The sequence below is a fragment of the Gambusia affinis genome, linkage group LG15 (genome assembly GCF_019740435.1).
Source record: "Gambusia affinis linkage group LG15, SWU_Gaff_1.0, whole genome shotgun sequence".
In the NCBI taxonomy this organism is placed as follows: Eukaryota; Metazoa; Chordata; class Actinopteri; order Cyprinodontiformes; family Poeciliidae; genus Gambusia; species Gambusia affinis.
In genome coordinates, this window is record NC_057882.1 from 20,915,387 (window position 1) to 20,943,158 (window position 27,772).

The 27,772-nt window shown below is 37.8% G+C and overlaps 1 protein-coding gene across 6 annotated transcripts in view; it reads right to left on the reverse strand.

The window, feature by feature from the left end:
• dclk1a (doublecortin-like kinase 1a) overlaps nt 1–27,772 on the reverse strand; it is a 50,415-nt gene that overhangs the window by 3,142 nt on the left and 19,501 nt on the right. For 2 of the 6 annotated variants that reach the window (XM_044140030.1, XM_044140031.1), the window contains exons 5-16: nt 27,249–27,356; nt 15,389–15,483; nt 7,161–7,242; nt 6,480–6,652; nt 6,127–6,246; nt 3,455–3,601; nt 2,330–2,463; nt 2,133–2,210; nt 1,751–1,847; nt 1,584–1,664; nt 1,392–1,505; nt 1,129–1,202 (exon numbers count right to left, since the gene is read on the reverse strand). In XM_044140030.1, the coding sequence (XP_043995965.1) occupies nt 1,129–1,202; nt 1,392–1,505; nt 1,584–1,664; nt 1,751–1,847; nt 2,133–2,210; nt 2,330–2,463; nt 3,455–3,601; nt 6,127–6,246; nt 6,480–6,652; nt 7,161–7,242; nt 15,389–15,483; nt 27,249–27,356 (1,303 nt within the window). Of the gene's footprint in view, nt 1–20; nt 1,203–1,391; nt 1,506–1,583; nt 1,665–1,750; nt 1,848–2,132; nt 2,211–2,329; nt 2,464–3,454; nt 3,602–6,126; nt 6,247–6,479; nt 6,653–7,160; nt 7,243–10,814; nt 15,273–15,388; nt 15,484–18,288; nt 18,416–19,088; nt 19,623–27,248; nt 27,357–27,772 lie in introns of those variants that run through there. The other 4 variants (XM_044140035.1, XM_044140029.1, XM_044140033.1 and 1 more) reach the window with 4 other exon arrangements.

The window sequence follows — 27,772 nt, forward strand, 5'->3', positions numbered from 1 at the left end:
CATCATGATCAGATCCATCATGTGTAATCCTGTAAGGGGTCAGACAAGTTTTGCCCATGCTGGTCAGGAAATGATTTGTGGTTAGGTGGGCAGTGACAAGAGGAATTACTAAGTTAAATAGTCTACATAAGGTTTTTGATTTCTCCAAAGCTTTACCAGGGTTTTTACACAGTTCTGTCATGATTCCATTCATTTACAGGATAACATTTTCTAAGGTCTCATTCATTTTATAGGTAGTTAAAAAAAAATTTATTCAGTAACTCACAATAAGTGCTACAATTGTAAGGCTTTGCATATAACCAGAGAATGGAAGGAGGAGACATGGAGAAAGGTGTTGATGGATATCCAGATCTGGAAAACACTTTTCCAGATAGCATAAGAATCCTGCATCAGTCCTTTAATTTCCATAAAACCTGTTCATAAGATTCATCATCCTAAACTCAAATATACACCAAAATAACTAGAAATCAGACACAATGGTTCATCAAACTGCTAATTTTGTTGTTAATTTATTCATATGTGTCGTCAATTCGTCTTGCCACTGGTGTCTCAAAAAGCTGTGACGCTCAAGGTCGTTCATATGTCAGTGATTGGGCCAGATAACAGAAGCCAGGGAAGTGAAGCTGAAGAGCAAGGTCAGTTCTTAAAAGAGTGAGCTGGGTTGGAAGCAACACACATCAAAAATGATTAACATATTCATGCACACAAGAGTAAAACCACAGGAATTTAAAAACGCAAATAGAGAACATTTGTTTGAAAAGGCAGGATTCACAAAAACATTCTCTGAAGACATTCACTGTGACACTCATTTTTGACGTTTTCCATCAAAGATGTAGCTTTGTTCCAGGCGACACAAATAAATGAACACAACACAGGACAGTGCAGGTTAAGCAGGTGTGAAATGTGTGTTCAGGCCAAGGGGAGGATGAAAGGGAAGAAGCAGAATGCCAAGTACAAACACCAAATCTTGCTAAAATAGCAGCACAGCAGCAGCAGCAGCCAACCAGCGGGGTAGCGCTCAGCGATGGATGGGACTGGGGCCATCAATTTCACAGACACTACTTTAGCTTGTTTTGAATTCTGACCACTTTGTGGCATTTTTCACATCTCCATGAAAACCTGGCGTACCTTATCCAGTACATAGCTGGGTGCTGGTAGAAATCCAACGACCCAGATCGCTGCATAGAAAAGCTGTCATCCAGCTGAACACAAAGAGAAACCAAAAACCAGGACATGTGAGAAAACTTCAATCAGAAAGCTGGAACTGTCTAAAGTGTTGGAGCTATGTGAACAAACGAAGAATACAAATGGTTCTTTTGTGTAAAACATTTTAATTGTGTGCAATAGTTGTCAAAGTTGTCAAATAACTGGGTCTGCAGTTGATTACTTACAGAAATGACTGACACCCCTGCGTTGGTGTCGTTGACCTTGGGCCCAGTGTTGAAGTGCTTCTTTATCTTTCCCGCTACAGACAGCTGGTGTTCGTTTTCACACAGACCCTCATTCTACATTGAGTAAAAGATTAACAAGTCAGTATTTCTGAAGGAAAGGCAGTTTCACAAACTCACAGATGCTATACTTACAGTAACCCAAGGATGCTCCAGCACCTGCAGGGCAGTGTATCTCTGGTCCACCTCCACCTCCAGCATGGACCGGATCAGATCCTGCAGAAACAAACAGCGGAGGGTGAGCTTGTTTCTGTGGTGGCACATCATCTTCACAGTCACGATGCATTCAGGGGATTACTTACCTTTGCTGTCTCTGACACGTTGTCCCAGTAAGGAAGAGGAAATTCAAGCTGCCCCATCAGTATATGATCAAAAAGGGCTTCTTGATCCTCAGTGCTCCTGCAAAAATGTTCATAATAGAAATCAGATATGAATGAAAAAGTTCTCTGATAGAGCATTTTCGCAGCTACAGTAAGACTTCAGGTGTAGCATAGAGACACCGAGTGGTGGAAATAAGTAATTGCAAAACAATAACCCTTGTAAAGAAACATTTAAAAGATTTATTCTAACAACTCCAATTATACTTCAGTACGAGATATTATTTCAAGTTTATGTCAACCAAAGCTACATATTGGAACCCTGATGCAATAAAACACTTCTGTTTGTAGATAACCATAAGCTTACCCTCGAAAAGGTGGGAAACCACACAATAGGATGTAGGTGATAACTCCAGCTGCCCAGATGTCCACCTTAAGGCCGTACCTATTCAAAGATAAAGAAATAATTAGAATGAGAAATACTGCAGATCTGCTGAGAAGATAGGATTTTATTTTGCCCAGCAGCCATCATCACATCTGATCTGAACTAGGTACTGCTCTTACCCTGTCTCTGCAATAATTTCAGGTGCTACATATGTTGGGGTCCCACAGACCGTGTAGAGGGGTCCATCCACCACCGTCGCCAAACCAAAGTCTCCCAGTTTTAGACTTTTGCTGCCATCTGCGTGTTCATACACCTACAAATTTACATAAAAAACAATCGGTCTGACTAGAGGTCTGGTTTTAGACAGCTCCACTGAGTGTAACACGGTGCAGTAGGAAAAATGAACTCTATGAAAGGGTAATAAGCAGTTAACATAGCTTATCTGCTGTAAATACTAATATGTTGTCCTTAAAGGATTAAAGACCAAAGTAGACTTCTATCACCTGAATATGTCCAGTCTTAAAATTTAAAAGCTATATGAAAGCTATTTTAAGAAACTTTTGCCAAAATAATGACTTTATATTGAGTATAGAACAGGCAGACCGATACTGGACAGAATGACTGACCAATATCAAAACTAAGGTTTATACAAATTGTCATAGCAGTTTAACTGGATTTTTCTAAGGTAGTATAAACTGCTGCTCCTTACTGGGGTTTTTTGACCAGCCAGTTGCTCTAGCAGCTCATTGACCTATTTTAGCTCTCTGGTGGGAGATATCAAAGTAATCAGTGGGAAGATCAAAGACCAGGATGAGTTATTTTAATTAAAGCTTTTAACACAAAAGATATAAAATGAAATGTTTGGTGCTCATATGTTTTATCAATTTAGTTGTTTTTTTTCTGTTGCCTATTAGCTGTTGGTGGTACATTGTAAAGTTAGAAGCAAAAATAGCTAATATAGTGCCAGCAGCAGTTTAGCTCTGTGCTAAGCTCAAAGGTAATGAACAAAGATACTAATAGTTTTACATATTGCAGCAAGATATTAACTGTTCAAAAACTTTTAACAGAAGCTCAGTTGAAAACTCCCAAACTATCCTAATATCTGCCTGAAGTTTGAATGTGACCCAGCATCATTTGGCACATTTTTTTGGGTGGAAGAACAACATAATTTGGAGTAGGAAAATGACAGGAAAAATTTGAACAGAAGGATAAAGACAGAAATGAGTGATGCTACATCCTTCAGGGACCAAGCAAAGATGCAGGACACCACAAATCACCATGTCACTGTACATGTGTTAACTCACCAGCAGGTTTTCTGGTTTGATGTCTCTGTGCACAATGTTGAGGCTGTGGAGGTATTTGATGGCGTTGGCCAGATTGTAGAGCATCCCACTGGCATCCCTCTCCGTGTATCTGTTGGCAGAGGTGATGGCGTCGAACAGATCTCCCCCCTACAGATGAGTCATGTGAGTTATTAGGACTGGAATCATACTATTTTGGGGAAACTGTCTGGCATTTTCAGATTCAATCTTTTTGACCGAATCGCTAAGTCTTTTCTGCAGGAAATAGTTTTCTTTATTGGACAGTGCATGTTATGTCTGATCAGCGGTTGAAAGGGGTGATATATGACCCCATTTCTTAGCTTGTTTGAAACCTTTCATTCACATCAGCAATTTGCATTTTCTACTAATTACTTCTGTTGATCCCTTTAACCGTTTTTCTCAGGTTTCAGATTGTCATATTTTTCACCTTTCCAGATTTCAGCCTCTTCTCTCCTCTCATATTCTCTGAGACTGTCTCTCCAAGTGAGCTAAATGGAGCAGAGGACTAAAATAGGACTCCGGTTTTCTGTCATCTAGCACTTTCTCAGACTCTCTGAGGCTGTGGACAAAGTAGCACAAGAAAATGCCAGACACACTGTCCGGGTTTGACCCCTGGACTGACAATTGCTTAAATGAGACCTGGAAATAACCCTGCTCAATTGTAGTGGGCACATGACATTACTTCACAGACAAATAGGAAGTAGTGGATAGATGTGAAGTGGGAGAAAATGGATAATTGTTTTTTATTTTATTTTATTTTTTGACAAATAAAAAATCTGAAAAGTCTGGCATGCATTTCTATGTGCTTGTTTAAGGTGCAATACTGCTGGAAGGAGTACCTCCACTTCAGCGTCAAGTTTTTTGCAGCTTCCCAGGATTTTCTAGCATAATTTATTGCAAAGGATTCCCACAGGATGGTGCTGCCACCGCCATGTTTAACAATAGGTCTGGTGTTCAGCGTAATGTGCATTTTCACCTGTCCTCTAGTACATAGTTTTAGTGTTAATTTGGACATTCTTTCACGTGTTTACTGTATCCCTTATATGAGCTGTGGACAATTCCAAACATAACTTCTGATGACTTTCTTTCATTATTAGTCAGTCTAAAAGGAACCCAGGGTCTAGATAATCTCCTGTCTTACACTGGCTAATGTTAATTTTCATCATCAAGAAAACTCTGACTAAAAGCAATACATTCATAGCACATTTTTTCCAATTAAATTCTTTTGAATCACTCCTCTGTCAAAATGACATTATGCGTTTACCAAAAAAGCATAAATTCTCCAGGGTTTAATTTGGTTACACCCTTCCTGATACTGTCTCAAATTGTTTTCTGATTGCTCCCTTAGTTCAAATTAAAGTAACAAACCCAAATCAGAAGCCAAAAAAGTAACCCAGAAGTACATGATTACTAACATCTTATTCTGCATTAGTTGTCTCTCTCACTCTCTCGGTCCCTGGCAGTGACTATTTTATACCTCATTCATCCCCAGCCTCCTCTCCGTCCTCCTCCCTCTTTTGGACATGGTAACAAGTACGCACATTTCTCCCACAGACTGGCTCACGTCTATGTCCTGTAGTACTCCATACAACAGAGCGAACAGATGGATCGCATTCCTGGCTCCTGAATTATGCACAAACATTTCTCAACTCATAGAGCAGGAGAGAGAATGAAGAATGCGAGCACTAGAGCGCCTGGAGCCAAGGAGCGATTCTCTCCATCTCATGCTGCGTGACTTCGTCATTCGTTGCACTGCTTGATTGCTACGCCTCTGTCGCTTTCGTCATTTCAGCTGCTCCACTCAAGATATGGATCAGCATTATGTGTAATAGAATATACACTGAAAACTCGGCTTGGTATCCCTAAGCAGAGCAAATGGCCATGAATCTGTTGACAAGACAGCTGAACTTCAGAATTTGTTTAAGAGTGGTAGAAAGAAAGCCATTTTTGGAAAAGAAAAAGGCCAAAACAGGGGCTGTTTGCAGTTTGCCACAAGTCCTTTATGGATGAAGTTAAATACAGGACAACCCTGGAAGAAAATGTTTTAAAGGCTGGAATATGGAGGTTCACCTTCAAGGAGGAAAACCTACATCCAAATCTAAATCTAACCTACAGCTAGAGACACAATGGAATGGTTTACAGCATGTTTCAATACTAAAACACCCCAAAGGCCAAACTAAAATCAAATTTTAGAGATGTGGCAAAGTGAGAAAATTACTAATGCTCATCATCCAGACAAACTGAGATTTAGCTATTTTGAAAAGATGAATAAGAAAAGAAAACATTTTTTAGATGTGCAGAGTTGGTATTGATGTACGCAAAATGTATGTCACACTTTTCAGATTTTTAGTTAGTTAGTTAGGTAAATCATTATTTCACCAGGCAAAACATTAAGGACAATTTATTTGCAACGTTAGCCTGAAAGCACAAAACCAAAGGAGAGAGGTAGACACTGCAGTTATAACTGCAAATAATAATTGGAAAAATAATTAAAACCATTAATCCTCTCCTTTGCACTTCACAATTTTGCACTACCCTGTGTTGACCTCTGTGTTTATATCCTAATTATTTCCACTTAGGTTTGGGGCTTATGTGTCAAAATTTGAAAAAGTTTAAAGACACTATACACATCAGTAAATATGAAATGAACATACCTTGACCAGTTCCATGACCAGGTAAAGCTCATTATAAGTGTCCACTTCCTCAATGAGTAAAACGATATTTGGGTGTTTGACCCTGCGGAGGATGGCCACCTCATTCTGAATCATGTGTTCCTTAGAGCAGACAGAAGAACATTGAACAACTAAGTGAGATATTTGAATTAATAAAAGTAGATTTATTTCACCAAACAGGATAAGCAAAAACAAGCTAAACAATTTCAGCTTAAATTGCATTCCATGCATGATGCTCTTTATGAAAACTTCTTTTCAATTACACAGACATTACAGTTTCTCTCCTTGACTGAACCGAGTTTAAATTCAAAAGTTGCTTTCAGACATTTGTTTACCTTGCCTCTGCATTTGCCCTTGTTGATGATCTTCAGAGCGTACTCCCTTCCTGTAGAGAGCTCCACGCATTCGCGCACAACTGCAAAGTTCCCGTCGCCCAGCATCCGGCCCACCCTGTAGCAGTCCGATATGTAGGATGGCACAGCAGGAACTTCGTCCTGGAGAATCTCAGCTGCAGGTGCGGGACACAAACGGTTTGAATCAGTTTTCAGACTAACAAATATATACCACTTTATGAAAATGGTTTTCAGAGCTCTGAGTAAAAAAAATAAATAAATAAATCAAATATTAAGATTTTAATATTAAGATTTTAATATATTAATATTTTAATATAATATAACATTATTAACATCATCATATTAATAATGTTAATTTAGAACATGTTCATCCTTTTCTCCAGATAAGTATTTTTTTTCTCTCCAGATATTGAAGTTTATAACTGACTAACCTTTTTACACAAAGCAACATCAATATTTTACAGTAAGGCACCAAAGGAGGGAAGAAGTGCTGAGAAACCATGTTGAGAACAGAATGTATAAATCAGAGAAGCATAAAGAAGGTACAAAAAGAGGCATCAAAGGTCACAAAAACTGACTCATATAAGTTTGACATTTGAACGTGTCAAGCTCTTCCTTATTAAATAATGAATGAAACAATTTTGCAGCATAAATGTTCCTCACCTTCAGGTTTGACGTCATTGCTGTCATCCGCTGGGCTAGAAACCTGGGCGGAAGACAAAGAGGTGGAGGAACCCAGTGACCCCTGCAAAGAGGGAGAGAAATTCACTTTAAAATTATGTTATTTACATAATAACACACCACAAACTGCAGAAAAAAGAGATTCTAATTTGCAATGGATAAATTGTCTTTTCCTTTGAATTAATGGATGATTGAAGCTCCTTCAATCATGGATACCTCTGTTCATCACTGCTGCTTGCTCACACAAAACTAATAACAGCAGATTCCACAAGTTAGAAGATCTAATATGAATAATCTGCCGTTCTCTAAAAATAAAAATGTCAGGATTTCCCCTAACATGTAATTTCCTTTTATGGACGCAGTAGAACTGCAGAGAATACTCTTTCAGCCACAAAGGATTTCAAATGGTATGAGGTGAAAAATAAATTGGCTTCCAAATTTGTAGGAAAACATTATTTTAGAATGGTAAATGTTAGTGCCACATCACTTTGTATGTCCAGTGAAAAAAAAGTGTTATCTTAGCATTTAAACAACTGCTTTCGCTGATTGGTTCCTAAATCAAATCAAATAAAATAAAATTTTATTTGTATAGCATATTTCAGCAGCAAGGCATTTCAAAGTGCTTTACATCATACACAAAAATACAATGCAACATAAAATCAACAATCAAAACACAACATTAAGTCAGGTTCCGTCAATAAATTTGTAATTGATTATGTTTCAAATACAACTCTAAACAAGTGGGTTTTTAGTTGAGATTTAAAGGAAGTCAGTGTTTTGGCTATTTTACAGTTTTCTGGAAGTTTGTTCCAGATTTGTGGTGCATAGATGCTCAATGCAGCTTCTCTTCGTTTGGTTCTGGTTCTGGGGATGCAAAGCAGACCAGAACCGGAAGACCTGAGAGGTCTGGAAGGTTGATACAATAACAGCAGATCTTTGATGTATTGTGGTGCTAAACCATTCAGTGATTTATAAACTAATAATCCAATCAGAACGAAGAACTACATCTGAAATTTTAAACAATAACCTAAATCAAAGTTCATGGTGGCCTAATAAAATTTATCTTTGAATTGGCAGCATTAGGTTAGGATTTTGAAAATTTCCGCTACAAAACAAGTGAAATGTCTGTCCCAGCAAACATCAAGAACTGAGAAAAAAATGCTTAATCACCCAGTGTTCCCAAAATGGAGGCAAGATAAGGTATGACGCTTTGCTCATCATTTTTTTTAAAGCTGCCCTGGGTTACTGCCATTATCTCATATCAGAAACTATCACTGTGTGTGTGACTGTGTGTTTCAGATACCCATCTTTAGTTTTTGGATGACTTATTTGTTATCACATTTTAAGTCTATAAGACATGCCATCCATTGAAATAACCTATGAAAATATCATTGGTATTTCTTTTATATATGTAAATATATACCTTTATTTTTCAAATGAAGAGAAAAAAAGTCAGTTGCAGAAACATATTTTAACTTGATAGAAAAAAATTCTCGTGGCGTAGGGGATAGCGCGACCCACGTTTGGAGGCCCTGAATCCTCGACGCGGCTGTCGTGGGTTCAATTCCTGGACCCGGCGATATTTGCCACATGTCTTCTCCCCTCTCCTTCCCCCTTTCCTGTCAGCCTACTTTCAAATAAGGGACACTAGAGCCCATAAAAGACCCCCTGGAGGGGAGGAAAAAAAAATATATATATAAAATCTCCTAAAGAGCAATTGAATACGTTATGCTGCCGAGGACCACAAATCCTTTTCTGTGTCAAAACTTTACAGATTTTCTCATGTGAAAAGATGATTGACACTTGCACATTGTAATGATCTTCACAGTTGTTACAGAAATGGAAAAGGCTGTTTTACTGAACTTTTAACGACTTTTGTTCAGAACCTATTTACAGAAGTGATCTGCCCTAATTCTTCGACTGAGTTGCTGTCAGTGCATTTACTCATCTCTGTTGCTGTGACCTGAAAAACACCTATCTGAATGTAGCCATGAGTCAGACTAAAGTCAGATTTATATAATGTTTGTGTTTGGTCGGGCACTCGTTCCCAGAACAAGAAAACCCACTTAATACCCGACGGCCCTGAGGTGCTTTTCATCTCCTCTTTCTGCTCTTGTATTTTTCTTCCTCCGTATGTCCATTTCTGTTGTTGTGCCCTAATCGTACATCTACACTCGCCGTCTCATTTCAAACCCCTATCTCTACCCCTCTCTCTCTCTTGCTTCCTGCCACAGAGGGAAACAAAATACTGTTGCTATGGAGACTGCTCACAGAGAGAGGAGAGCAGCTTATGAAACTTCCAGTGAGGAGACAGAAAGCCTATATATGGCCATTTCCTGTCTGCAGACTGGGAGGTGAGCTCAACCTTCGATGAAAACGCTGCCTGTCTTTTCTGTGAGGATGCCGGTGAGACAGATGGAGCGACAGACAGAGTGACAGACAGAGTGAGAGAGAAAGGATGAGGAGTCTGTTCTGGGTGATGTTAATCATGATTATATCATAAAGCCCAGCATTCTCCCTGCTGGCTCATTTTGTTATTTCTGTCTTCAGAGCTCGGCACTCTTGTTTGAACTGAGTCACTCTGCTAAAAAACACAATTGGCAAAACCTTTCACATAATTTTTTTGGACATACTTCTCTTCAAATCTGCAATGGGAGCTCTCGGCAGCTGAAAACTGGTCAGAGGAGAAAAGAGAATTAGGGAGGCTGACTTTAAATGGGAAGCATAATCGCAGAAGCAGATGTGTTGAGGCAGAAATAATGATCTGTTCTGTGGTGGTAAAGAAAGGCTGCTAGCTGTAGAGCTGCTGATTAAAAATGCAGTACACATTTACATAACCAACTTAGAGGTATTTCCAGCTTTGTCCTCTATGCTGCTGTCTGAATCTGATTAGGAGACACATCCCGAAGCCTTCCTGCTCTCTGTCTCTCTGGTCTCAAAGAATTGAGGCTCTTTGTTTTTCCCCTGCAGCCTCTCTTGTCACTTCCAGTGCCAGACAATATTAGACAAAGGACTTAACGCTGTTTGTTTTTGGTGGAAAAATGTAATATGATTTAATGGAAACTGAAGAGTTTGTTTTGTCCCTGCATGACTCTCTGAGTTTAAATAGCAAACGAGAGATTAGATTACTGGACTTGTTGTCTAGACATACAGACGGTCTTTTTTTTCTGGTCTGCACTCAAAGTGATGGGATCTTATCGGGATTTTGAACTTCATTTGCAAAGAGATAATTTAATACACCCAAGACAATTTTTTTTTTTTTAATTGAGAGGACTTCAGGTGCGCTTTCTAAAGTAGTAAAATAAAATCAGCCCAGTAAACTGTAATTAAGGCTTTTAAAGTGATCAATTGTGCATTTCAGTGCATTTGTCAAACTTCATGTTTTAATCAAAACAGGTTACATATTTTTACCAGTCATGTTACTAAATGGAGGAAGCTGTAATAATTGTATCTCTTTATATACCAAAAATGCATAGATGAAGAGAAAATTGTCCAATTGGAGTGGATAGCAGCTGCTCTGGGCTTCTAGTTATTAATGCAGAGCTATTCCGCTCAGTTGGGCAGCTTATGAAAAGTTAATTACAATCATACATAAAAATAAGAAACATAAGGAGCACAAGAAGAAAGACCACAAAATGAAAATGGAACAACAAATTTAATGACTCAAACAAATGAAAATGAATACATTCAGAAAAAAAGGAAACACAAAACAGGAACAAATGAGCCAAGAAGGGCTGGCAGCCTCACATGACAGTTGTCGTATCATAAATGTAATTTATCCCAGAAAAAGGTATGCATGAAAATGTTCTGCATCTCTTTGCAACACAGTTATCTTAAGGAGCATTGAATATTACACATTTTAAAACCATTTAAATAATTTATTTGGTTAATAAAACTTAAAAAAAAAAACAACCCCAAAACAAATCTACAGGTTTAGAAACTAATGACACAGCCTCATGTGGTGCAGCCAGTCACATTAAGAAAAAACAGACTACTTAATGACAATAACACAAAAAGTAACGGGAAATACAATACAACAAGAAAAAACAAATGAAACAAAAAACTGTCATATGGATGAATAAGAAAAAGTTACAAGGTTTAATGGATAATTTCTTCTTCATTTCACAGTTTCTTTCTCTCTTTCTTTCTCACACAAACACACAAATTAATTAATGATAAATCGCCCAATACAAGAAATGAGTGACATGGATGACGGACAGAGCATGCAACTCAATGGAAATTGGATATGATTGGCTAAAATACTCGCCTAATGAACATTTGAGGAAGACACCTAAGCAGGTGCAGACAATGGATGGATGGATGACTAAAGAGTGAAAAGATGGTATATGTGACATCATATGGATGAGAGTCAGCTCATCCAAACAACCCAACCTTCACAGGTTCTGCAACGTTAATGTCTGTTTCTTTCACCTCCAAGTTGTCGCCATCATATTTTATCTTTTCGCTTAATGATTTATTTCTCCGCTTTGTATTTTTCACAGCGCTGTGACCTCGCCGGCTTCTTTCATTCATCTACATCCGCCTCGGATCACAAAGCCTGGTGAGTTAAATGTGCTGAACGTGTCAGCACATTTAAAAGGAAAATATGAAAGAGAAGTAGACTGCTGTTTGAGAAGCGAGTGGCCTTGAAGGGACAATGAGAAGTTTGAACAGAAAGGAGGGAACGAAGGGAGAAGGTGGGTGACTTTGTGGATGCACACCACTTTTATAAGCTTTGGCTGCCAGTTTACAAAAATAGGCCACATTGTGCACAGAATGTGTAAATCAGACAGCAAGTGCATCGTGCTCATCTGCCACCAGAGCACAAATGATGATTTTATGCATAACTGTTTCTTCTGAAGCCTGCATGAATGTCTACTCGGATTCCTGGAGGATTTATGCGTATCTTTGTAAATACAGTTTTGCATGCATGAAATTTAAAAAATAAAAGCCGCTATGTCAGTTTATTCTGCTTGAGGAAAACAAGTTGCACTGAACAGAGGAATGTAGGCAACCTAATTCTGAGAGTTGATTCCACCAAGGTGACATGTTAAAGTGAACCGGAGGACTGAAACAATACGGCTGCATCTAGAATTCTGTTTGGAAAGCTATTAAAAAACTGTTTCTTTGACATGTTAAGGCATGTTTTGAGATTCAATGATTTTTTGGAGAGAACAAGATTTTCATCCGGTAACAGGAAGGCCAAAAGGACTACAGCAAAGTTTCTCCATTTTATCCTTAAGAGTTTTCAATCTCCATCTGTCATGCAACATACTGGATTAGCAGTGTTGTGAAAAGCTAAGGGATCTAACATTCTTTAGCAATACACATGGAAATTGCTCCACTGCTAGCTATGCTAACCATGGCAATCAATAATACAACTTTTGTTTCACAATATTGGTAAAATCTTGACTTTTTACTTCAGTAAACTATTGCCCCATATTACTACTCAAAGAAAAATCAGAAATCAGCTGCTGAAGTGGGCATCTAGAGAACAGAGCTTTACAAAAATTGCAGATCAGAAATAACAGAGTTCAGATGTAGAGTTCTGTATTTGATTTGTTGAACCTGGTGCCTGCTTCTATCATTTCTCCCGTGGAAGTAATCCACAGGAGAAAGAGGGGATACAATTTCACCCTTTCAAATGAATCCAGGCCTGGGACTCATTCTCACTCACTCACCGTGAGTGAGTAGGAATTGCTGCAGCTGAAACTGTCACAGGGGAGAGAAGGAATCTCTACTATGGAGCACAGGAAAGTAAGGCGCACGGGTGAGAATTATAACATAATATTGCTGAAGAGTGTGAAGCTGCAGAGTGGAGAGGGGAGATAATGGGCTGAAAGAGGCTTCCACTCCTTCTTCTAGTCAAGCTATTGCCGGCTCAGTATAAAGTGTTAGAAATTGCAAAACTCAAAATAATCTCTCTTTATGAAATAGGCTCTCAGCTTGTGATGTTCAGAAGAATTTAACTGCTGTTTTCAGTGAACTGTGCAAAAAAAAAAGTGTGTTTTACTTTCATTTTCTCATTATGAGTTCAGCCTACGATCACATCTCAGAATAAGCTGTTTGCCTGAGTAATAAGATGGTAATTCACATGTGTAGTCACCAGAAACACAAAATTAAAGCTGAATAACTGCCAACCTTTACCAATTTTAAGTTTGACTCCAGTCTGAAGCAATTCAATTTAATTTTTACTTTGGTATATGTGTTTACAGTTAAGAAAAGATATTTTTCTATGTGAAATTTAAATTTTCAGTAGTCTCCCTGTTTATTCTCTGAGTGTGTTTGGCAATGTGGGTTAATGTAATGTATGCACGTGCCAGCCTGTTTCTTTTATGTCGACCCAGTTCCAGGCAAATGCGCAAGTTCTGCTGTCTGGTTCTCAGTAGCTGATCCGCTCCCACAGCCCTGGCTAACTGCTGTGGGATATAAAAACAACTGTACTACTGATAGATCCTTCTTGTTTTATCAAATTGCTTCTCAAATGTTGCACAAAAAAGAACCTATGAAGCCTGAGGCCTTGTTTTCTCAAACACATTCACAGGCATCTCTGTAAGTGCTTATTTATGAGTATATAAATAATTTACGTTAATGGAATTCTATTTAAACAGTCCAGCAAAACTTTTTCAAATAAGTCATGTTAAGTTAATATGCCCTTGTTCACTGTGAACATACAGTAAAATAAATCTTCTGTTTTTTTTGTTTTTTTTTAATTAGCTGTTTTTGAGGTGTCAAGGTGATCCAATCCCGTTATGGCAGCCAGTGTTCATTAATTAAAATTGTATTCAAAGCTTTGAGATGTGGAAAAGTCACAGCACAGAAACTAGAAGACGAACTAGAAGACGAACCCACCGGGTCCGTCGGGTTCTAGACCCGGGTCCGTCAGTGTGCCCTTGTGATCCATCAGTGCAGAAAGGGTTAATGTAGAAAGACTGTTTTGTAACATTAAATACTGTGGGCATGCTACAAGCCAAGCAGAAAGCCCCATTTACTGGCCAGCTATATTGGCCTGTTATGTTGCCAATGTTACTGAAAAAATGGCAGAACAGAAGAAAAATAGTAGCATTGTTGACTTGACGAAGTCTAAAAAGTATTTCAATTTGCCTAAACGGAAACTTACATAAGAAAAGACAAGAACAATCTAAAGCAAAGTTATCAGAGCAAGAGCAATATCGCAATGAGTTAATATATATATCAAAAAAGTCTCCTGAGTTTTGGTCAAGACAGAAACTAATCCAAAAACTTAATTCTTCTGGAAATTTTGAATCACATTTAAAATATAAAATTGAAGGACTTGCAGTAACATTCAGCCACAAGGTTAGGGGAAAACTACATGAGCTTCATTTGTACTGCTGAAATCAGTAGCTTTGTTGAAGGAGAAAATAAAAGCTCACCATTATCACTGTTGCACCAAAATGTTCATCTTGACATATTTAAGTTAAAATTTAAGCTCACAACAACAGGGCGATGAAATCAGAAGGGACAATTTGTCTTTGAATTAAACATTTTTCCATTGAGTTGCATGTTCTTTCTCTGCATTATACCTTCAATTTGTGCCTCAATCCTATTATTATCCTATGTCATATCCTCTTTAGTAAGTGTTTCCAACAAATGAATGTTTTAATCAGTAAATTGAAACTTTACAAACAGATGAATTGATGAACTCTTACTACTATAAAATGTTTTCTAAACCCTTTGCAGGGGCGTACACATACAAAATGACACAAGATCCGCCCTCGTCATTTTTAGATCAGATGCTGGACAATCTGCTGACTCATAAAACCAGAGATAACTAGAAGCGAGGGTTGGCGCTGTGTGATGCAGCGCTAACACTTGCAGATAGAATTCTCGGCGAGGAGCAAAGAGCAATGCGTCAGCATATGTGCAAATGCAACGGAAGTGTTTTTCCGGCTAGTTACACGTGTCCAAACGTATATGCCTTCAAAGCTTCTCAGAGCAGTACTGGATGAGATCAAAGCTTCACTCCCCACCCTGATCTTAGATGCTAAAGGTGTTGGGATGTGCTGGTTTCTTCATGTTCAAGTGACTCTAAGATGTAGTTGGCCTATTCTCAGTCACAGCTTTGTCCTTTTCCTGAGAACATAAAAGGAGTGTGTTACAGACTTAAAAGTCTCTAAAATGTGTGGGCTGATTGTGGGTGGAAATCTTATGTGGTTGTGTGTGTATCTGCTTGTGTAATCTAGTCCTACCTGGCGTCGGCTGAGGCTGCCTGGGCTGGTTGGGGAGGGGGTGGGAGATTTCCCCGAATGAGGAGTGGACTGCTGACTGGCCGGCGTCCCGTTCACTGGAGGAGGAGAAAAAAAACAAGAGAAAAGTGGTACATGCAAGAGATGAGAGAGGGAAAGACTGGAAAAGAAAAACATTTAAAACTGGACTTGTGTTTTTCAGGACACTTACAGCAGCCCACATTTCTGCCCTCAGCATATCCATGTACATGAATGAGATGGAGTAGGAGTGAGGAAGCAGAAAACGGAAACACTAAAATCCATTTTACGCTTCTTTCGCTTATGTTATGTTTTGGTATCTTTCTTTAGCCATGACTTAAACCCTTTCGCTCAAATTATTTACATTGTCGGCTGGAGGTAAGCGAAGGTTGTCCTCATTTTTGACTGCCAGTTCAGTGCACGTGTGACCTCAGTAGTTTCTTTTTCCAGCTGAGGCACAGCACAAAAAAATCCCCGCAGCAGGATCTCGTTGAACAAGAAAATTATATTAATCAACATTTCACCTGAGTCCAGCAGTCAGGCAAAATAAACTTGAGGGCATCATTAAGAATTTCATGTAGAGATGCATGACGTCAGTACAAATTAACAACATGTGCAATTTTGCAATCACAAAGCATTGCCTGAATTTAAAATTTGGTGGGCTACAATGCTTTTTGTGTTGGTATTCTTTAAACACACATTGTGTGGATCTTAAAGAGTAGGATTCCAAAGCATATGAAAATTGTCACAGTGATAAAAGGGAGAAGTGAGAAAATGTGGGTTATTTGAAATCAATGTGATCAATGTGGTTTTTTACCATAAGTGCTTGTGCCAACCCTCGCAGAACGGCATTCTGGGCAGTAAGATAAGTTACCTGTATCAAACATTGCCACTACCTGTAACTACAGGTTTTCTTTTCTTGTCTGAGAAATTTATGATGTCAAAAGCATTGAAAATCTCCCTTTTTTGTTTTCAGCAAAGTGAAGGTTTTTGCAAACCAAAGATATTAATCACAATCAGGCTAAAATGAACAAGAATGTTAGAGCTATAAACTGATTATCAAATGAAGTCCAAATCAATAAACTGTGAAATGGCTCCTCAGGTTTGCAATACCATTAAATAAATTCAAAATAGATGTCAACTTTAGTGGCAACCCTTACTGGCTCCCGTTAGCAACGGTAACAATAATATTGCGATGTAATGGTGTAGACTGCATGTTGGACAGGACTAAATCTACCAAAGCATCCAACATGACGCTACTTTTAACTAACTACTGCAATAGCAAATAAGAGGAATGAGAAGACTTGGCTGAGTTTTAAATACTAAAATAATATTTTAACTACCTAACCATTAGCTGCTAAAGTTAGCTCTTATAGACCCAAAAGTATGCATTTGCTTCAGGATTATTGACGGTATTACCAATTAACTGAAGGTCTGTCTCACAGTTGGTTTGAATGTCTGGACTCCATTTGATATTCACTAGTTCAAAAATTAAAATACTCAGGTTAGTCCATAAAAAACACAATTCTTAAAGCAAAATCGGAGAAAAATTTATGATACTATAACATGAAAAGCACTACATAGAGTGACAGTCTTGATGTTGATAACGCCAGCCTGATTCTGCCAGTGTGGGTTTGATAGAAAATTCTACAATTTGCATTTGCTTCTATTATATATACTAATTTCATTCTATTTATACATTTGTTTTTAGGGACCTTCGATTGCATTTAATCACCTTTAATTCAAAATATAAAATGTCTAAAGCAAATTATTCTACAGGGAACATGAATTTATTATTTGCAATGTTAGAACTGCCATGGAAAATGTTCTAATATTCCAGTTTTAACTCATTCCAACTGGAATCTTTTCTTCTTTTACTGAAAGCACTGTTATAGGCTTTGTGCTTGACCTTTCTCAATTTAGGGAATCACAAACACTGGGCACAGAAGAAGACAGAACATTTGAGAAAATTATTCTTCACTGATTAGTTGTGGATTTGTCAACCTTCTTCTCTATTTGTGTAAAAAAATAATAAAGGGAGCTCATTATATCACATCTGGGTCTCAATGTCACACCCCTAAATGTCATAAACTGAAGTAGAGTGAGTTTTGAAGCAATTTTATACAAAAGCCGATTTATTGTGCAGCAAAGGCCTGCTGTCTGAAGAGAAAAAATAGGTCTGTTCTTGAAGAACTGGGAAGTAGTGTTATTCAGGATTTAAAGTAAAACAAATAAAAAAATCCACTAAACGGGATTTATGAATCTTTTTCGCTACCAAATGCCCCATCTGCGCCCCACACTTTTGAACCTTATTTCCCCACTAATCTGAAGATTGCTAAATGTAGACAGCATAGATTTTCACAATCCCTTGATGCAGGACACACGCTTTTTTGTCAATGCGTTATTTCACTTGATTCCCTGAGCCTCAGCATGAATTGAACAAGAAAAGCCTCTTCACGGATACATTTTTGTAGTCCAATCCATGCCTAAGAACTTTCTGAATTATTCCACAGTAAAAGGAAATGAACACAGCAATCGGTTGATGGCTTCACCATTAAATTACCCAAACGTTCATAATTAGTTTTTTTAACACGTGTGAAGATAAATTAAAGCGATGAGTTGTCGGTGCCGTTCCTTCATTGATGAAATTCAGCATCAGCGTTAGACAGTGAAGCCCTCCTTTCAATTACAAAACAATATTAGCCTACAGCGTTAATGTCGCCAATTTATTTTGTACTATAAAACAAACAAAATCGCTTTTAGTAAAGCTGTTCGTCAAGGTCAAATATCGGGGAATAGAACATCTATTAAACTGCAGCCTCCGGATTTTAACGCATAAGTTTCGGGCTTGAAATGGCAACAAAATCGTCGGCCGAGTTTCCTACCTTCCACTTCTAGCATGGCGAAAAAAGCACAGTGTTAATCCAAAGTGGCGAAAGGAGAGGAGCAGCACCTTTTTTTAACGCGTTCCGACCGAGTGTGTGTCTGGTAGTAAACTGGTGTGAATGGGAGACGGAGCTGCGCTATACTACACGGAGAGGCGGAGAGGCTGCTTGCGCAAACTCTGACGCGCACGGGGAGCGGAGGGAGAGATAGAGAGCTGGCAGGAGAGAAGGAAGGATGGCTAAAAAAAAATCTAAAATTGTCATCTTTTAGTGCTGCTCGGTTATAGTTACCAATAAATTTACGCTTTTATTTAATCTGGAAGCAAAACAGATTGGCGACCAGGTGGATTGAGTTTAAAGCAAAGGATAGATACCGGAGTGATTCAGAACAGAGTGTTCTAAAAGCCCTGTTTCTTCATAAAGAAATGTTCTATTTATGACCAGAAAACCCACCCAAAGCTTCAGCTGCTTATTCAACACCTCCATTTTCGCATTCCCGAAGAATCAAAACCAGCCCGCACTATAAAAAGGAGTTTCTAAAGGTAATGGATTTTGGTAATAAAATGATCAACATTGTAAATTCTAATATTAACCGTTTTTAACAACAAATCCTACAAAACGTTTCGCTATTTAACTAAAGACGTTGCTTCAGTTAGCTACTATTCTCCTTCACTGTATGATGCTGAAGTAGACTACAGTTAAATTGATATATAGTATAATATAATTACAAGCGTGCCTCAATAAATTATAGTTGAAAATGCAGTTTATTTTAGTAATTCAATTTAAAAATGAAACTCATATAACCCATGTAAATTTATTATAAGCAGAGTTACATATTTCATTTTACATAATAACAGTACATATTTCATACTGTTCTTGTTAATTTTGATACTTATGGCTTAGAGTTAACAAAAACACAAAGTTCCCTGTATCAGAAAATAACATTGCTTAAGACAAATAAAATGAAAAGTCATGTTACAGTGATGTTATAGCTATACAATCATGACTATTGACACATTATACAGGAAGGGTAATCCAGAAAATGCCATTGCAAAAGATGTTTCCATCCACAGAGTGCTGTATTCAAAAATATTGGAATGCAAAATTTGGTGGAAAGAAAAATTTAGACCAAAAAAGGTGCATAAGGAACAGGGATAATTGAAGCCTTGTGAAGATTTTCAAGCAAAGCCTTTTAGAGTTTGGAGAAGTTTCAAACTGTTTGGACTGCAGCAGGAGTTCAGTGCTTCAAGAACCACCACTTGCAGACATATCCAGCATACAGCCTACAACTGTCACATTATGTCACTTCACCAGAAAGTACAGGAGCGATTTATCTGGGGTGAAGAGAAAATGACAAGAATATTACTCAATAGTCTAAAACTGTAATTTTCAATAAAAAACAATTTTTCGTTCCTCAAAAATGTCAGGAACTGAAAAGGATTTTCGGAAGTCAAAAACTACATATCTGGGTCAGATTTTGTACATCAGGTGGAAAGTTATACTTATCTGTATATGATACAGATCTTACCCTGCAGCTGCAGACTTCAGGTGTAAATATTTGCTGGTCTAAGCTGTCTGCTTGCAGGCTGTCTTAAACGTTTTCATTAGATATTACAGATGCATCCTGATTTTACAACCTGAGCAGTTATTACAACAAACGAGACACTAGCTTTGTCAACAATCCTTAACCTGGTATTCAAAAATAACAGGTTATGTGATAATTTTTCATGAGGTTGTACGTAATGTGCACTCAGACATATTTGATAGCATTTGTGGGAACAGTTGTTACATAACACATTCTATTATTTAGTACATTAGTGAAAGGGAAGCTCTATCTGCACAACTGATTTTGATAAGAATGTCTAGGTATTTATATACAGTAAATTAAGAGAAACATAGCTCATAAAACTCCTATGAAATATGCCTGTTTCTTGTTTATAGCGCAGACTCAGGAGCAGTCTTATAAACCAAGGGCTGACTAAGGAGACTGGACTGTGCAGTAACAATTGCCACTTATGATACTCAAACCTTGGCTCCAGCTGTTCTTGAATATGGCACCTTTTATTAGTTTAACAATTCAGCTATATTTGCACTTCATTACTGTTACTTTCAGTGCCAGTAAAAGCATAATTTTGTAAAATTATGCTTTTACAAAATAATACGTTTCTTAACTCTAAACCATGTTTAGAATTAAGAAAAATATGTCATATTTCTCAGAGATTGAAATGCAATAGATATAAATTCAGGGCATAAAAGATATACTTTTATGCAGTTTTTTTCATTGCCCATCCTTTACTTTCCAAAGTACACTTTCAATAGTAGAGCTACTATTGCATGTGCAAAATAAACATAATTTAAGGTGAGATGATGTGGGTTGACAACTGCGACACATTACATTGAAAATTTGAAAAGGCCTAAGATGGGTAAAAAAAAAATAAAAAAATTATGGCCTTCCAGTGACTATGGAATACACAAAAAGTATGCAACTAAAATTGGGCTACTAGCAGCCTGAAGCGAGTTCTACTATTTTTAGTGTAATTAAGCCTTTAACGTGTAGTTGAAGTGACAATTAAGAGTTAGCTGGAGGGTGTCTGATACCCGAGCAGGAATATGACTGTACATCCAACTGTTTAAGGCTATAACAGATTAAAGTAAAGCTACAGCATCAATGTGGAAAATGAAGGCTCAGGCTGAAGGAAATGAACTTGTTGACCAGACGATGCTTTGGGAAATATTGAGTGTGTAACAAATAGCGAAGCACCAAGAGATTGGGGTCACACAGTTATTGCTTGATGAAAAAAAACAAACGACAAAAAAAAAAACCAATGGAGTAATTGCATCAAGCTAAGAACTCCCACCATTTGAGTGACATGCATTTAAACCACCTTTCATAGCAATTACAACTGCAAGTCTCCATTACGTGTGTACAACAGGAGAATGAAGTGTTTGCTCTTCCTGAGTTGCAAAATGGCTCAAGTTCAGTCCAATTGGATAAAGAGCATCTGTGAAAAATCAATGCTCAAATCCTGCTCATTCAAATTTAGGTTTAGACTTCCAACGCTTTCATCAAAACTGTTCCACTATATTGCCAACTGAATTCTTCCAGTCATTGTTCTGTTGGTCAACCTCTCCCCCAGTCTCAAGTCTTTAGCAGCTTTTAAATGGTTTTCTTGTAGCACTGCTCTGTTTGATCCATCCAGCAACTATAACAAGCTTCCATGTCCTTTTTGTGAATCACAGTAGCATGATGCTGCCACCAGGCTTCACAGTCAACATTATGTCTTAATTATATATGTCCAAAACGTTTCATTATGGTCTTATTTTATCAGAACACATTGTTTTAGATGTTGTAGCTCTATGACTATGTCTTGGTAGATTAGCTTTAAACTTTTCCATAACTTTATCCCATACCTGTACAACCTTCACAGAGAACTGCATTTATCCTGAGATTACGTTACAGAAGTGGACTCTACCCGCTGTTACCTTGACTTCTGAAGTTTGCATGAGATTTCACGTAGTTGTACCACAGATTTAAAAATTAGAGTGATTGCTATAACTTTGCCAAGAGTTTTGAAAACCATGTAAGCTTTTCTTACAATATTTTGTGTAAACAGTAATTGTGTGATTTTTTTTAAGTAGTTACAATGAACCAAATGATCTGCCCGGCATCATTCTATTATGCAAGCGACATATTTTCATAAGAGATTAGCGCTGCAATGACATTTAATGCATCACATCAACTGCAACAAAAATAATTGTTATAATTGCTGAGAACTTTAATGGCAAATAAATGCAACCTGTAATTGTCATTATGTCACAGTTGAATTTTGAGAGAAATATTTTCTATGTCGGAAATAAATCGGCACCACAATACATAGACTACTGACTTTTAGTGAATAACCTGTATTATTCATACACATTAATGCACATTTATGTTTTCTGTGTATGTACGCCTGCATAAACAGGTTTTAGGGAGCACAAAAGTAACGGATGCTCCAAGTATAGCACATTTACAGTTCATAAAGTTTCTCAGACAGGATTGGGTTCTCTGGAGACATACTGGATCTTATTTTTGGGTCACCCCACCCCAGAGGTTCCAACACAAAGAGCGGGATGATTTGCAGAGGTGTCGAAGCGATGCTTGCTGATGACACCATCTGCACTTCTCTGTTGATTTTTAGCAGACATGAGGCATCAACGGAGGCACAGATGGTGAGAGGAACTATGTCTGAGTGCAAATTGTTTTCACACATTATTTTGGGTCGGTGTGCATAAGCACTCTCAGCCGGGGTTGTGGCATCATGGGAGAGTGAATATCGAGCGATGACAGTGTTAAGCCTGCCCACTCACAACCACTGGCAGATAAAGCACAACATGACAGAATATAGCAGACAATTTTCCATATTTATTTTTATGTAATTTTCATTTCTCTACCTTTATCCTACATTAAGATCCGATACTATAATTTTAGAATTATAAAACATGGGGTGGCTACTCAAAATGAAATACCCAACAAACAGATAACACATAAGGTTGCTTTATTTTGCTTCAGTAAGAAGAAGGAAGGAGAATTAAATTCAAATGTGCTGTGAGCTGCATACTGAGAAGTTGTTTGATGCTGCTGGGAACTGATAAGGCATTCTGTCTCGTTACTTGGAAGGCTTTTGTTGTTAAACCTAAGTAGAAAGGACAACATGTTTGCCTAAACCTAGACAAAAGATAAAACATTCTGACTTGAAAGCACCACTATCTGAATGCTGTAGACTCCTATGCAAAAATGACTGTCTCATTTTAAACATAAAACTAGAGAAAAACAACAAGGACATCTAAAATAGAAAACGTGACCAAATAAATGCTTTTTGAGTTTATAGATTTCTTTGTTTTTTTCCCCAACTATGCATAACTGTAGTCATACTGTGTTGCATTTCTAATGTCTGTTCTTTGTTGTTTCTATGTTTATTTAATCATCAAATATGGCTTTCAGAGTCAGAGCATCATTCTAATTTTTAGCTCTCTTCACTGATTTCCTGGGGGATTCTTGTTTATCTGGCGGATCACTGTCAATCTAAATTGATTGGGGATGAATATTTTTGTTTTAATTTCTTGCAACTAAAATTAAAATATACTCAAAAGTAGGTTTAATGTTGGAATCAGTTACTGCTAGAATCAAGAAGTACCTGTTGTCAGAGAGAAGAGTGAAACACAAATAAAATAAACCAAGCTTCATTCATTGGGTTGCTGGCCTCACCCTCGCACATAAGGTCCATCATCCAAAAGGAAGTCAGAGTCGGGTCAGTAGGCACATTTACATGAATAAGTCATTTGAATAAAGTTTTGTCACATAAACGCTCCAATCGGAATACTTGGCTAGAACGGATTGAAATTGTAATCCGAATGAGAGGTGTGGTTCATGTGATTGAGGAAAAAAAACAAATTTAGCTTATTTGCTCAAATCATATTTAGGCTTCATACCCAGATGTCCATCTATTCTATTAGAAGTGTAAAATTTTAGTGAGCGAAACTTCTTTTCAATACATCCATTGAACTTCTCTCCAACATAAAGAAATGGAAATATATTCTTACGTTTCGTTGGACAGTACATTTATTTATGTTTTCCCAAGAATGGGAGCAATGCAAGAACTTAGTATTTATTTAAGGGTTACAAACAGATTGTTGTACTGCTGCAACTGGGTAATAGAAATAACTGTAAAATATTCACTACAAATAGTTTCATTTCATCCGCAAAACAAACAGGTTTCCAGTAAAATTCTTCAGTTTAACACCTTATTGGATTTACGGAGCTAGTGTGAGTGTGTGAAAAACAGTGTTTGTGCACATGGCAACCCCAACCCCTTACACACACAGGCACACACCAATCTAGTGTTCAGCAGTGTCCAGATTTTGGCTGCAAGCTCACACAGTCATGGGCAGTCAAACACTCAGAGGGACACCAGGTGGTGTTTGATGTTGTGCTAAATGCTCTCTGTGACAGATACAATTCACACTAAACAGCTTTTAATGCTTTTTTACTCAGATTTGGTTTGGCAAAGGTTTAAGTTGATTTATTTTATGTCTTATTTGACTTGAAAAGATTTAAGTTAGTATGCTATTTCCAGAGCACTCTGCCATAATAGAAAACGAATGATGGCACACAAGAACCTCTTTTTTTTTTTAAACATAATTGTTATTAAATATTTATAGAAATTCTTCAGACTTCAAAATGAAATCTTAATTTTCTTTTAATCTTGTTATAGAACAAAGCAAACAGGGTGACACTGATGAAGGTTCAGAAACTGACTATATTTTGGTGTTGCTCATGTAAACAAGCAATAGTCAAACACAGACTGGGCTAAATCCATAAAGCATTATTGGCAAATTCATTCAGTTTAACTTCAAAATATTAAATTCTGTTTCAATTTAGTGAGTCATTTCCCAACAGACAGATCATATTTCATATTACACTAATTCAGATTCCATTTTTAAAAGGATTTATCCAAATTCAGTGTCTGGTATCACAAAGTTCTGCCCATATGAGTCTTTCTTGCAACCACATAACAGCAGCAGAATTGGCTGCACATGAACAGTGAAAACAGCAGATGATGTTGACTCATTTTCATTTGAGAACAAATTGTCCTGCAGGGAAGTGAGCACGGTGTATTTTTTTTTAAACGGGGGAGAGCGAGGGACATTGGGGGGATAATAACAAACAAGAGAGGAGCAGAGAGGGTCAAACAACAGATCCATCAGTTGCTTTCCTACTGTCACTCCTCTCTCTGCCTCTCTCCTGTTACAGTCAGGCAATGTTTTATGAAATAAATACAACATAGTCAACAACAACACAACATCTGATGTGAAACAGCATAGGTGAAGCCAGGAGGGTATATGGGGTGTTTTTTTTCTGTTTTGTTTTTTTTAACAAAAGCGACGAGACAGGATGGTCTGACTCACGATTCTAGACGGGCAGGGAATGTCAGTTAGCTCTGTCTGCACAGACGGCCATTTCATAGGAAGTCACTGCCATATATGGGTGCCTATTGTGTCTCCAGCTACATGCTCTAAGTGTGCTGCATTTCCATAGCAACCAAGAGAAGTCTCCCCCCCACCCAACATGACTTTTTGTTTTTTCATTTTTTCTCTCTCTCGCTCTTTTTCTCTCTCTCACACACACACACGCATGTACACCTTGGTTGCAGATGGAATGCTGAGAGCGAGATCAGAGACTGTATGACTCACCCTCATAACCTTTTCCCCAAAGTTCTCAGTCTGACAGCACTCAGAAGCTTCTCTTCACATAAAAACATCTTTCTCTCTACACCTTTTCACTTTGTTTTTCACATCTTCATTCTGCAATTACATTTGCAAGAAATAAAAGTAAAAAAAAAAAAAAAAAATAAAAATAAAAAGTTTCTGTGCATATTTATGATTTCAAAAAGCAGGTGGAAGAAATAATTTTTGTTGGATTTCTGGGGGTTGCATCACCCCACCCAAACCGGTAGGTCTCTATACAGTCAATAACTTCATAATTACAACCGAAATGAAAAAGTGTGCTGGTGCATAACTAGGCAATACCAGTCAAAGCTTGTACCGTGAAATCAGGCAAAGAACGAAGTGATATTTGCTAAAGCTGAAAACTAATCACAAACCCCACACTGCTATTAAGACGAAATGAATGGAACACAACAATGCTGGTGGATTAGTGAGAACTCGAGTCATTTCTATGAATTAACATTCATTTATTGGGATGTTTGTGTAATCTAAAGGAGTTTTAAGGATGTCTTATTAGGCACAAACTAAGCACAGTGTGTGTGTTTCATGACATTTCATTAGTATGTCAGGTGAGAAGCAGTTTGTGTGGAGCTGCAGGATTGAGTCACCAGCCCTCTTATCTTCCCTCTCTCTCTGTATCATCTCTTTTTTGTTACCTCTCTTATCCCTGCTTGCATTTTCCTCCTCCCCAAGTGAAATCAGCTGGATCTTGTCTCATTTCAATTTGCATTTTGCATGCACTGAGACACAGCTCGCATGTATGTGAAAACTGCCAGACAGTCTGCATAGCGCTGATTTCATTGCAGCGTTTATTCACACTGTGCTGCGACATGGATGGAAGTAATGAGCTGGATAACATAAGAAAAATAAAGATGAGGGAGTATTGCGACACAAACACACCCCAATTATTTCCACTGGGTCTGTGCTACCATACTCATTCCTCGTGTACAAACACAGACATGAAGGCTCGAAGAACTCAGTGAACTATAGTGCCTTGTATTTGTACCGCATGAACTTTTCTCCCATTGTTGCAACGAAAATCTCGTTTGCATAAAATGTTGTAGACCAACACAAAGTAGCATATAATTAAAAAGTTAAAAGGAATTAATCATTGTAATTCCAGCACAAAGACATGCTTTGATCTAAATCATTTTATAGTTTTGTTTTGTATTTTTCTGCATTTATCCATTGACTACCCACTTTACAAGACTTTCCTATCCTTGCTAAAGAAAGGCATCTGTACGGCATGATGCTGCCACCACCATGTGTCACGGTGGATCTTGTTGGTTCAAAGTGATGTGTAGTGTTTCTTTTCTTCACATGGGGGATTTTAGACAAATTAGGACGTACATTGTGCTTGGTGTGTGGTAATCTGCGAACAGGGTTAAAATGCTACTAAAACTGTTTGGACTCTATTAACTAGATTTCTGAAAGCAGTTAGCTCAGCTGGCTAAAAACAAATGTGCACCACAATTTTCAAGTGTTTCTTCATTAAAACATTGGAAAAAATGCACCTTTTCCCTCCACATTATGCTCATCTAACATTAAAAATGCTATTAAAACTTGCTGGAGTTTTTGCTTGCAATGTGACAAATTGTGAAAACGTTTAAGTTGTCTAAGTGTTTTGTATGTTAGATGACACTGAAGCAAAATTGCTTTAGGAAAAATGAAGCAGAAAAAGTGAACCACTTTACCAGAAGCTGGGGACTTGCTCCGATGTGATTGGATGACAGTCCTGGGAGAGCATCGGTTGAGAGAGCCTGACATCTTGCCATAGGTCACCGACTTCATCATGCGGCACTCTGCAAGAGCGAACAGCATAACATGCATTCAGAGGCAATTAGGTAGGCACAAACAAATAATATCTGCTCAAATAGCATCTAAATTCAGAAAAAATTAGTATTTAAAAATGTTCTCCAAGTTTGGAGGTCTGATGGCTAGATTTAAGCCTGCATTGTTAACAGAGAAATGATAACCTATGAATCCAGCTGTAATTGGATTTAGCTTCACATCCCCAGGAAAAATGTGTCCTGACCTTCTCCAGGCTCGCTTTCCAAACAGAATTATTGCGGCGTTGCAGGAGTGGCAGCAATGACTCATGGAAAACTAGTACTTTGCAGAGACACAGTCCAAATAAATGAGCCATGTGAACGCCAGCGCACAACCTGCCTGCCTTCTTCTCCTCCAAAACTTTTCTCGTCTCCTGCTCATTAACTGT